At 32.8% G+C, this 12945-nt stretch overlaps 3 protein-coding genes across 3 annotated transcripts; all 3 read left to right on the top strand.

The window, feature by feature from the left end:
• Positions 1-371: 371 nt before the first annotated feature.
• On the top strand, positions 372-1357 carry LOC112083090. Its single transcript, XM_024150819.1, has 4 exons — positions 372-399; positions 532-586; positions 956-1094; positions 1154-1357. Exons 1-4 carry the CDS (start codon positions 372-374, stop codon positions 1355-1357), a joined length of 426 nt encoding a protein of 141 aa, XP_024006587.1.
• A 328-nt stretch (positions 1358-1685) lies between these two features.
• On the top strand, positions 1686-2940 carry LOC112082895. Its single transcript, XM_024150570.1, has 2 exons — positions 1686-1841; positions 2899-2940. Exons 1-2 carry the CDS (start codon positions 1686-1688, stop codon positions 2938-2940), a joined length of 198 nt encoding a protein of 65 aa, XP_024006338.1.
• Positions 2941-7521: 4581 nt separating this feature from the next.
• LOC18010722 (ubiquitin-conjugating enzyme 15) lies at positions 7522-9636 on the top strand. Its single transcript, XM_006393615.2, has 6 exons — positions 7522-7651; positions 7752-7855; positions 7949-8051; positions 8401-8464; positions 9110-9198; positions 9308-9636. Exons 1-6 carry the CDS (start codon positions 7622-7624, stop codon positions 9401-9403), a joined length of 486 nt encoding a protein of 161 aa, XP_006393677.1. The 5' UTR covers positions 7522-7621; the 3' UTR covers positions 9404-9636.
• Positions 9637-12945: the final 3309 nt, after the last annotated feature.

Below are 12945 nucleotides of genomic sequence, written 5' to 3'. Positions count from 1 at the left end.
GAGCAAGTGTTATATTTTCATTAGATGTCAAAATTCTGGATTTTTTTTTTCATCTCACTTATTTAACATCCATTATTTTATAATAATTATAAATATTTATATTAAAAAAATTCATTTTTCATACTCTATAAATAGACACTTATTTTATTTGATTTGGATACTAGAAAAAAAACCGTTTTTTCTACTATAATTTCTCTATTAGCCTCCATTAAACTTTTGTTTTAGCTTTAAACATCGTTTTAGTCACATGGATCTCAACAATAACCCTTTTAACACCCAAAATTCTTCTAATTATCCTTTTAACTACCCAAATCTCAACAATTATCAGTTTCAAAATCAATCTTCTAACCAATCCCAACATATACCCAACTATGGCTATCCACCAAATTTTTACATGCCGTCAGCTGTTCTGAACTATCCTCCATATTATATACCAATGATGCCAAATCCATCTCAAGCACCTCCTTATTCTTCTACTCCAACCGAATTTCCTGAATTTTCTACACAAATAGCTTATGGTGGTATGAGTAGTGTTCATGAAGCCACTCCAGATGCAGATGATGCTACTCCTTCTCGCCGGAGAAGCGCCAAATAGACCAGTGAGGAAAATTTGGTGTTATTGAGTGGGTGGATCAAATATGGAACGGACAACATTGTTGGCAGAAGCCAAAAAAGTGATTCATATTGGGGTAAAATTACAGAGTATTGTAATGAACAATGCTCTTTTGATCCTCCGCATGATGGAAACTCATGCAGAAATCATTACAACTACATCAACAAAATATTGGCCTAATGGGTTTGGTGCTTACGATAACGATAAATGTATGCAACAAAGCGGGTGGGCGAAATATGATGTACTGGCGAAAGCGCATGAACTATATTCAAGTGCTGGAAATGGAAATTTCAATTTAATGAAGGAATGGCTCGTTGTCCGTGATCAACTACGTTATAATAGTCAGGTAGTAGGAAATACTGGCTCTGGAAGTAGTGGATCTAAGAGATCCCCCGAGAGTGATGCTAGTGACTCCAACTTTTTAGGTATTATCGCTCGTCTAATAGGGAGGGATGCACCTAAGAAAAAGGCTAAAAAAAAGGTAAGGGTGCAGCCTTAGAAGCGGTCAACGAAGAATGGAATGAATTCAAACAATGCAAGGTGCAAGAGTTGGAGCGGTTAAACAAAATAGCCTACTTGCAAGAGGAGGCAAACCAAAGGCAAAAGGAGAAAAACCAATTGATGAAAGAAAAAACTCAGGCTAGGAAGATGAAGATGTGGCTGAAGCTAAGTGAAAAGGAGCATCTGGATGACCAGAGTAAAGAGCTGTTGCAGAAGTTGAGCTACGACTTATTCGGAAAGTAATTGTTGTCACAAGTGATTGTCTGTGTCATGTCACTCCATGCTGCAATAATGTTTGTCACTTTCTTCTTCAATAATGCTTGTTTGTTTCTTTCTCCTTTATTAATGTATGTTTGTCACTTTCTCCTTTAATAATGTTTGTTTGTCATTTTCTTCTAAATATGCTTGTTTGTCATTTTATGTCTTTGTCATGTTATGCTTTAATAATGGGAGAATCTTATCATTTTATCCTCTAACCACTCAACCGTTGTTTCCTTTTTCTTATAAATGGGAATTCATTCATCCATTGATGGATCAACACCACAAATCTCACCTTACTTGAAAATTTTCAATGGATCCACCACAATATCCTTTTGATGTTGAAGCGTACAAAAGGCAGTCTGAAATTAAAGAGAATTATATCGTCAGCCGGTTTAGGGAGCGTCGAAAGAAAATAGAGGAAGACTATCCACCTCGTCTCAAGAGAAAATACTTCAAGAGAGATCATGCAGCAGCAAATCAAAGGCTGATTGACGACTACTTTGCCAATCAACCTACATTATGACAATGCAATGTTTCGTCGGCGATTCCGGATGCGAAAATTCCTTCTGATCGTTTAAGACCTATCAAGTAGTGACAACTAATTCACACAACGATTTGACGCAGCCAAGAAAGAATGTATATCTCCATTAGCAAAATGTACCACATCCATGTGAATGTTAGCCTATGGTATGGTGGCCGACGCGGTGGATGAATTCATCAAGATTGGAGGTACTACATCTTTGGAGGGCTTGCGTTGATTCTGTAAGGGAATCATACAACTGTACGAGCCAGTGTATCTCAAAGCCCCAACTCAAGAAGACGTGCACATAATTTTGCATGTTAGTGAAATGAGAGGGTTACCAGAGATGATTGGGAGTATTGATTGCATGCACTGGAATAGAAAAATTATCCTACACCGTGGGAAGGACAATTTTACTCGAGGAGATAAGGGAACCACCACGGTTATCCTTGAAGCAGTTGCATCTTATTATCTATGCATCTGGCATGCCTTTTTTGGATGTCCAGGCGCGCAGATTGAATGATATAAATGTTTTAGATCGTTCACCAGTGTTTGATGATGTTGAACAGGGAAAAATACTCCAAAACTGAACTTCTTCGTGAACCAACGTCCATATAATATGACATACTATCTAGCTGACGGTATTTATCCTTCTTATCCTACTTTTGTCAAATCGATTAGGCTTCTTCAAAGTGAATCAGACAAGTTATTTGCACAAGTTCAAAAGGGATGTTGGAAGGACATCGAACGTGCATTTGGAGTGTTGCAGGCTCGATTTAAAATCATTCGTGAACCAGCTCGCATGTGGGACATAACAGATTTGGCTATCATTATGAGGTCATGTATCATATTACATAATATGACTGTTGAGGATGAACGAGATACATATACTCAACACTGGACCGATTATGATCAATCTGAGGCAAGTGGATCTAGTACACCGCAACCATTCTCGACCGAGGTGCTATCTGCATTTGCAAATCATGTGCGTGCTAGATCCGAGATGCGTGATTCAAATGTACATCATGAATTACAAGCAGTCTAGTCAAACACATATGGGCAAGATTCAGAATGTTTCGTGATTAAAAAGATTTTTAAGTTTGTGAGTTGAATATGCTGTACTAAATAAGTTATGTATTGTGTTAATCATTGTATTGTATTGCATTTAAAGTTCTTTGTAATTTTTTTTTTAATAATAACTTTTTATTTATAGTCTTTATTATTATTTGTATTTTAATTGCATATTAAAAAAAACATATAAAAAAAGAAAGAAAAAACAGAAACAATATTTTTAAAAATTAGTAAACTCCTATTTATTTTAACTTAATTTCAAAAAATAATTGTTATTACTAATATGTTTATTACTAATCATAAAAACTGAAATATAAAAGAAAATAAAATATAAAATAAAAATAGTGGGGTATGGTGTGGAATTTTATCAAACAAAAGTATTGTCGATGATGAAAATTGAGTGGGTGTTGAATTAATAAGTGGAAGAGAAAGAAGATGATGTGGAAGAAAGAAGATATGATGTGGAGTGTAAAGTAGATGTTGATAAAAAAAATCATTGTACATGGCTTTAAAAATTTATTGTGTGAATACAATATCAAAATTATTTAAAAGTTTTTGATGCAATATTTGCATATTATATCATTTAAAATATTCAACTATCGCTTATAATATCAAACTAGGTGTTTGATCTATAACTTGCACAGACAAATAGGTTTCTTTAAATAACCACAAACAAAAATACATTAAAATTAATAATAAATATTCATTAAAATATTAATTAAAACTAATTATTGTATCAAAACCATAAAAGGAATTAAAATAAAACAAAAAATCGATTTAAAAAATATTATAAAACAGTTTTTTACTAGATGATTATTCGCATTATATGCGGAGTTAATATCAACCATATTTTTTAAATTTAAATATGCAAATATAATATATATAAATACAACTATAGAAATAGTAACTGATATTTATAATTAAAAATATATGTGTTGATTATGTAATTATATATAATAATTAAAGTTAGATTTATTTTGTAATACAATTACAAAAATCCTAGATAATTACTAGTTTTATAATTAATTTTAATAGTAATTTTAATATGAATGAAATTGCACACTAAATATACTAAATTAGATTAATAATTCTATCTAACTAATCCAACATCAGATTAAGATACTTTGTTTTTAATATAAAAATTTTAAATTATAATATGTATGAAAATATTTAGATTTTCTTATTATTAAATGGATAATGTGTTCATTTTAAAAAAAAAATTAAGATAAAAAAAGATGATATAAGAAATATTATGTTTAGTAATATAAGTAATATTATGTATTAAATTTTTATAAATATGTTGATAAGAAATATAAAGAAAAAACATATATTTATAAATTACATGTTTGAGTATTAAATATATAATTGATATAAACTAATCTCTAACCAAATTAATGTTAATAACATATGATATGATATAATCAATCTAGTAAGTTGAGTTTACTTTAAGAAAATCTCTGAGAAGATCTTTGAGATTGACCCCTTAGCATGGTACTCATGTAAATAATACATGGGACAAATATGTTTTTAAGTGTCATTGTCAATTAATTATATAAGATATACAACATTCAGAATCTTCTACTGTAACTTCCATTTTTGGATTTATAGTTAGAAATTTTGAGTTCTTTCTTCGATGTTACCTTTAATTTTTCATTCTTCTTAGCCACAACTCTTTCCCCCTTTATCGGAATTGTTTCTTTGTCTTATTGGTTTTTTTCTTTCACGCAAACACATGCATAAAACAAAAATATTATAGTGTATGTAAACAATTCTTGTGGGTAGTTTTGACTTTTGATACCATGTTAAGTTTCATCTCTAAAGTAATCATTATTTGTATAAATTAAGTTTACATATTATTTTATTTATTCATTCTTTAACCTTAAATTTTTTTTTGTTTTGGTGGCATTGACTCTCCTTGTCAATTCTTATCTTTTTTTGTAAGTGTGGACATGAAACAATTTTATCCAACCGTATATAATGAACCAATCTTTTTTGCTAGCTCCGTTACCATTTTTAGTTTCATCTCTGACTTTGTCACTATATATATACATTATGTTTAAAGATAATTTTAGTTCTTTGTTCTCCAGAAATTTCTCTTGGGAATTATCTTTCATTGTCGATACTTATCTTTTATGCAAGCACAGACACAAAACTTTGATATTAGAGTGCAGGTAATTAAACAATCTCTTTGGTAGTTTTGATACAGTAAACTTCATCTTTAAAATAATCATTATTTGTATACATTAATTTTTGTAATTCCTCATTCTTTTGAGTCGGAAATGTCTCACTCTTTTGTTGAAATTGTCTCTTATTCTTGTTGGTTTTTATCTTTCATCCAAGCGTGAACACAAAACTATTATATTGGAGCGTAGGTAAATAATTCCTTTGTTAGCTTTGATATCATGTTAATTTTCAAATCTAAATTAATTATTATTTTATACATTATTTTTATGGATGAGTTTATCTTCGTTCTCTGTAACCCAAATGAAACAGGCTTGAAGTATACATATGATTACTGAACGACCAATTAAACTCGACAAAAATACCACATAGGACAAAAAATAAATACATGACATGTCAGCACAAAAATACATATAGAATTATTCTAAGAACGACACATAAGATGTTTGACTTCACAAATAATAGTATAAATACATAACTTATCAAAATATTTGGACTTTCTCGCATAAGAAGAAAAATAAATTGGACTTTTGTCTTATATTTATATGATATGGTGTCTTTTGCTGCCACTGTTTTGAAGTCCGGTGTAATCTTGTGGCTACAGCGCTAGGCATGAACGAGACATTTGTTGGTAGGGATTCGAGTGGCAGACCATGTTTAGGTGTCGACTCGCGCGTTTCATCATTTACTCCATGCAAGGATTTTTCAACGTTGTTCGACATCTGCTCAGAAAAGACAGAAAATTAGTCATATGGCAGAACTGATAAAGAAATAACGTTTAACATGTATAAATCGCTAAGTATTGTGTTCTGTGGAGATCGCTATAAAACGTTTCCAGAATCGCTTTGAGTATTTGTTAACTAAAGAAAAAACTTATAGGGAAGTCCCTATAACACATTACCATAAATAGTGTTGATCTTATAACAGGAAATGTTTTGCGTAACTTGCTAGTGGCTTTTGCAGAAACCATTACTCTTGATGAATTTCGTTTTTTTCTGAAATGATCAGCGATTTCTTTGTAGAGCATTTGCATAATGCGTTTTCGAGACTTAAGAAATTGTTTTTAGAAAATCGTATTAAAATTTTTTCACAATGCATATTCAAGCGATAAGCATAAAGCTGATATTTTGAATTAAGACTGTAGAACGCTAAAATGCAGAAACAAAACTAGGATTAAAATACTAACAGTTTTTGTGTAAAACAAGTTTGAAAATTGATTAAGGAAAAGATGAAGAAGTAAAGTCGAGATAATCTCATTTTAATTCAAAATATCGAGTGTGGCAGTTTTTCGAGAGAACGAATCCCAAAATACAACCACTTTCGAATGCAGCACTCGATTGAAAAATTTACAAACTTATATTTCTACGTGTACTCTCAAACTTATGTTTTTGTAGAAAAAAAGGACGAGAGAGATTGACGGATTTTGTGAATGTTTTTTTTCTCTGTGAGAGGCGTGAAAAATGAAGGTCTCAGGCTCGTTTTATAGCTAAGGTTTGACCAGAAAAACAGGAGAACATGCGAGAGCGGATAAGGACTTGATCTCCGCACTGAGGCGAGATATGGCCAAGATACGGGCAAGGTTTTCAGAGTGTGACTTTGACTCATGATCCACTTAAAATAGCCAAATTAATTCTATTTTTGAGACAAAAAATTAGAACAGATCTTTAACCAATACTTGGCCCAAAAAAGATAATCACATCTGGCTCGAAGGTCCATTCGACCAATATGACTCATGCTCAGCCCGACCTAGCTTGACGGCGGCAACGGTGGCGCATGCGTGAGGTCTGTACCATCCTCTCCATATGTCTAAATTTTTGAACTTAAATAAGGTCCGTCATTATTTATATAAGAGATCTTCTTCCATTGTTTCCCATGTGAGACTTTTGCAACTTCATTTACTTAGCTTAAATGGATAATTTCCTTTCACATTTAACAAATTTTTAAAATGCTATTAGATTTTATTAAATTTGATCCAATAATATAGCCAGTTGATTTGAATTTCGTTGGTTTGATCTGCATTTTTAACAAATCATTGGTAGAATTATCAATAAAAATTACTTGGGGGTATTATTCAATCATGAATTAAAAATAACTTTTCTAGATTTTATATCAGTTTTATGAATTCATTTGTTTAGATTCTAAAATCTCTGCATTATAAATTAGAGAATTTATTTGCAAAAAAACCTAAATTTTACTATATGTATTATGCAATTTTTTCAGTTTATCGTTTAGTGCTACTATTCTTTATTTTCCAACCTAAAATTCACAAATTCAAATGGTGTAATAAAAACAAGAAAATTCAGCTACATTATGCTTTTCCTCTAACATAAATTTAGGGCCTTAATATTTTTGAGATAAACAAATGTAGCAATTGGCAAACGATAAAAAAAAAAAAAATTAATAATAATAAGAAGAGTAAAGGAGCCTAGACAGCACACCTTCGTTCTTTCTCTCTCTCTCCATCTCTCTCCGCCATGACCAGCTCTTCCGCTCCTTCACGCAAGGTCTCTCTCTCGCATGTCTTCGATTTCTCCACGAATCTGTTTCTATTTCTTATACATAACCTTTAATCTCAAACATATTGAATTGTGTTGTGATGCGTAGGCGTTAAGCAAGATCGCTTGCAATAGGCTGCAGAAAGAGCTTACCGAGTGGCAATTAAATCCTCCCACTGGATTTAGGCACAAAGTTACTGATAATCTCCAAAAGTAAACCCAAAAACAAACCCTAATCTCCCTCTCTCTTTGAATGTTTCTCAGTATTTTTTTTCTGATCGATTTCGTTTTCGTTTGATCTAAAAGATGGACAATCGATGTCACCGGAGCTCCGGGGACTCTCTACGCGAACGAGACTTACCAGCTTCAGGTTGAATTTCCCGTTAATTACCCCATGGAAGCGCCGCAGGCAAGTCATCTCAATTTGTAATCGCGAAATCGAATCGAAGTTATTCGTTGCAGTATCTATCTATCACTTGAAGATATGATTTGATTTAAGGCTTCATATTGTGGTCATTGGTGGATTCTGGATATTTTCTCAAATGTTTCATGTTTTTCTCTTCATTTCTGTTTGGTTAGCTACACAAATCTCACTCTGATAAAAAAAAAAATTGATACTTTTGTTATGAACTAATTGAATTCAAGTGTTTTCCTTTTGGGTGTTTTGGTTTCTCTTTGTTGGAGTTAGTGAGAGTTATGTCTGTTTACTGCTGCTTGTGGAGGAGCATATGACTGATTTGTCTCTGTTGTTTGAGCAGGTAGTTTTTGTTCCTCCGGCACCGTCACATCCACATATATACAGCAATGGACATATTTGTTTAGGTATGTGTGTATCATTTTACTGTCTGCATATTTTCTTTTGATCACATCAAGGGTTTGTTTAATTGTTCTTTCTGCTAAGGGTGCAATGATGCTATTATACCTTGTTTAGTTTAGTTTTATGCATATGTAATGTAGAATTTGAATAATCTCGACATGTCATAGAAAGTGAAAGTTGCTTTGGTTTGAATCTAAAGTTGGTAATCATTGATAACCCAAGGTTGTTGATCACGTGTATGTTGTTGGATTTGAAAATGTCTATATTGTATACCTTATGCATAGTAGCCGTGCATGTTTGTTTTTGCTTAAACATCTAGCATAAGTGTATGTGCAATCGGGGTAGAATTGTCTGTTTTAGATTGTATATGCTGGATTTTTAGCCTCTAAACACGCAGAGGGCTCTCGTTAGATTCATGATTTTGTACATTCTATGCCTATGTCTGACTGACTATATGCTGTTGAGCTTGAGCTCATGTATCTGTTCTCGTTGCATCTAAGTTGCACTTGCACTCTTATCGAAATCCTCAAAAACGAACCTTAAAATATGCAACTCTGAGCTTTCCAATCTAATTTATCCCTCAGCATGTAAACTGAGATTAGTGATTCCTTTGTGAGATTGATATAAAGTTGTGTGGTTTTTTTTGGCAGATATTCTATATGACTCATGGTCACCAGCAATGACGGTGAGTTCAGTCTGCATTAGCATTCTCTCGATGCTATCGAGTTCACCTGCAAAGGTTTTTTCTTCTTCTTCGTGTTTCCCAATTTACCAAAAGTTAGACCCAAAAACTGTGAATAATGAGCTGAGTAACAAACATATTTATGTGTTTTTCCGGCTTATTGCAGGAGCGTCCTGCTGATAATGATCGTTATGTGAAGAACTGTAAGAATGGCAGGTCTCCTAAGGAGACGAGGTGGTGGTTCCATGACGACAAGGTTTGATTGCACACGGCTAAGGATTAAGAGAAGACTTTTATGTAATGATGACATTTGAAAATGTCAAGTCTAACACATCTAAATTTTAACTTATTGTCTCATCTTTTTTTTTCACTCTTACCTATGTAATGTCAATGAGCAGTTCATTAAACTGGAATCTGCAATGTATACTTCGATTTTCTTTCGTTATCGAACCGAGTTGTGATAGACCAATTTGAACCGGCTTTTAACAGTTCTCAGGGGGGAGAGAGATTTTATCATAACTGGCCCAGATCTTCTGATACTGCTCGGAGAAGTCTTGTTGTGGTAAACCCCTTGCTCTTAATACCTGTGTGGATTACTTTCCTAGATCCTAACCTCTTTAGATTATTGATCTTTGGCTGCGACATTGAAAAAATAACTGTTCACTCCTCCTTTCTGATATTTTGGTTTCTAACAACGTGGTCTACACTGTAAAACACGAAGAACGTAGGAACATATGGGATTTTGTGTTGGATATCTTGGATCTGTAGAATCCAAGGTCCAATCCTAAAACTCTATGTTATTTAGATCGTAAGCTCAAAATAAAGCCTAGATTAAGCCAAGGAGTCGTACATGCATAAAAGTCATAGACGACATGTGTATTCCTTGCTCTTAATACCTGTGTGGATTACTTTTCTAGATCCTGATCTCTCTAGATTATTGATCTTTGGCTGCGACATTGAAAAAATAACCATTCACTCCTCCTGACTACTCAATTTCTGATATTTTGGTTTCTAACAATATGGCCTACACTGTAAAACACAAAGAACATAGGAATATATGGGATTTTGTGTTAGATATCTTGGATCTGTAGAATCCAATGCCCAATCCTAAAACCCTATGTTATTCAGATCGTAGGTTCAAAGTAAAACCTAGGTTAAGCCAGGGAGTTGTACATGCATAAAAGTCATAGACGACATATGTATCCCTTGCTCTTAATACATGTGTGGATTACTTTCCTAGATCCCGACCTCACTATATTATTGATCTTTGGCTGCGACATAGAAAAAATAACCGTTCACTCCTCCTAACTACTCAATTTATGACATTTTGGTTTCTAACAATGTGGCCTACACTGTAAGACACGAAGAATGTAAGAACATATGGGATTTTGTGTTGGATATCTTGGATCTGTAGAATCCAAGGCCCAGTCCTAAAACTCTATGTTATTCAGATCGTAAGCTCAAAGTAAAACCTAGGTTAAGCCATGGAGTCGTACATGCATAAAAGTCATAGACGACAAGTGTATCCATATGATCCATTCACGTAAAAATGATCGTATTTATCCCCGATATATATATATATATATTAGATTAGTTTCCACATTACTGGATAAAATATTAAATTTTTAGATTCTAAATTGATAATCCACATAATTTTAAATTATATTTCTACTTTCACAGTTAAAAACGTTCAATTGATAAATATTATGCAGTATAAACAGTCCTTTTAAATGAATTAATGGGTTGACAACAAATTTCAAATCTTTGTTATTAATTTTTATTTTTCTAATTTATATATTATGAATCTTATATGGTTTTCAATCTAAGAAATAGTGATCCAACTAGGCTGATTTAATAGTTTACATTTATCTAATTTAATAATTTCTATTTTTTTCGTACTTAAATTTTTCATATTTTTTCGTTTTTGTAAACACAATTGATATAAGATCAAGGTGGTGGTGAGCATGGATCCAAGTGATTGGCCGAGAGGCTCTCTTCACTTAGAGAAGATATGGTCGAGTGTGGAGAGGTGGAACCTAAGCAACTGGCCGAGAGGCTCTCTTTGCTTAGATTGGTGTCTGAACGGTGAAACAAGGAACCAAGGGGAATCGATGTGACGCCACACAGATGATGGAGAGGCTGTGATAAGTCGATGAACTCAAGAACAAAAGGGAATCCCCTCAGTGTTCAAGAACTCGGAGAAGAGGCGGCTGCTCTCTAAGAAAATACGCTCTTTATTGATTAGGGTAAAAAGTTATGTTGTACAATGCCGCATATAGAACTTTATAAACAGTCCTTCGGCCTTGACCTTCTAGGGTCGACTCTAGACTCAAAAAAAGAAAGAACTTGCGACAGACTCTCTTAAAATTTAAATAAAAGAAAAAGGAACAACTCTAAAGTTTCTGACTTGATTTAAAAGACAAAGATAACTAAAGAACTTAAAATAAAACCTGCAAACAAAGAAGAGGGAAACTCGTGAGTTTTAAAACTTTAATAATTTAAACACTCACCTTGGTATCGTTTTGACACTTAGTCGTTGGCAGCTTCAATGATGAAGATCATGCGAGCTCCTTGTGTCTTTAATAGAGGCCACTCTATTGTTGGTGTAGGCGTGATGCTTATGTCTTATTGCTCCTCAAAATCTTGGCTCCTCTCTAGTTGATCTCCATCTTGAATAAGTAGCATCTTCTTCTCGGATATTCCCATTGCTACTTGATTAAGAAGAGGCTGGTCGATGCTAAGTTGACCAATGCCTTTGGCAATGTCTTCTAGACTGCTTTGATTGATCAAGGTGTCCATAGCAGTGTTGAACTCTTTTCTCAGCTTCCTTAGTCCTGATCTTGTCCTCGGTGGGTTCTTCATTGTTGGAAAATTTCTTTAGGGGCCATGTCTTCATCAACAATTTACTACTTTTCGTTACTTTCTCTATTTTAAATCTATTAGTTGAAGTTATATGTTTTTAAGGGTGTCAAAAAAAGATTTAAAAAGACAATTTTATTAATCCACATCAACATTAAAAATTAAAAAAACTTTACAAATTCAGAATTATTGCTAAAAAACAAATATAAAAGAATAAGGAAATTATGTATCAAATTTTCATTGGTCCACCACAATATTGAAAATTAAGAAAGGTTCGAAATTCTATTATTGTTTGTAAAAATTATTAAAGATAAGAAAATTATCTATAAAATTTATATTAATTAATAATAAAAAATTAAAATCTAATTAAAAAGTAAGAAAATATATAAATAATTAAGAAGTAATAAAATAGTAAATTATTTTTTTTAAATATACATACATATTTAGAGACTCCTACATTAGCATCCAAATTTTTGTCACATAACTAAAAAAAATTAAGTTAATTTTTTGTGTGTGTGTGCAACTATTTCAATTAAAAAAGAAAACAAAAGAATAGAGTTAGTTTTCACTAAGGAATGAGTTAAACTATCCGTTAAACTATTAGCTAAAAAAGGATTATGATGAAAGAAGATATAGACAAAGCCACTACAATCCGCTTTATTGTCGAGAAAGAGATTGTAATTCTCCAAAGCTTAACCACCATATTTGAGAAGAAGGATAAGTTCCAAACAATCCGAGAAACATGTCAGTGATTGATACCAAACATTTTTGAAAAATAAAGCGCTAAGAATAGAGAAAAAAGTTCCGCCGTTAAGGCGGAGGAGACCAAGGTATTCAAGGAAGATCATTGGAATAACATGGAATCTGACAGGTTTTTAAAAACCCAACCTGAACCACGATGGTAACAATTAGCTGATCAAGGAGTATCGATTACAATCAGTAAGC

This window comes from Eutrema salsugineum, unplaced genomic scaffold (genome assembly GCF_000478725.1).
Source record: "Eutrema salsugineum unplaced genomic scaffold, Eutsalg1_0 scaffold_7, whole genome shotgun sequence".
Taxonomy (NCBI): domain Eukaryota; kingdom Viridiplantae; phylum Streptophyta; class Magnoliopsida; order Brassicales; family Brassicaceae; genus Eutrema; species Eutrema salsugineum.
This window is presented reverse-complemented; position numbering and strand designations above follow the sequence as displayed.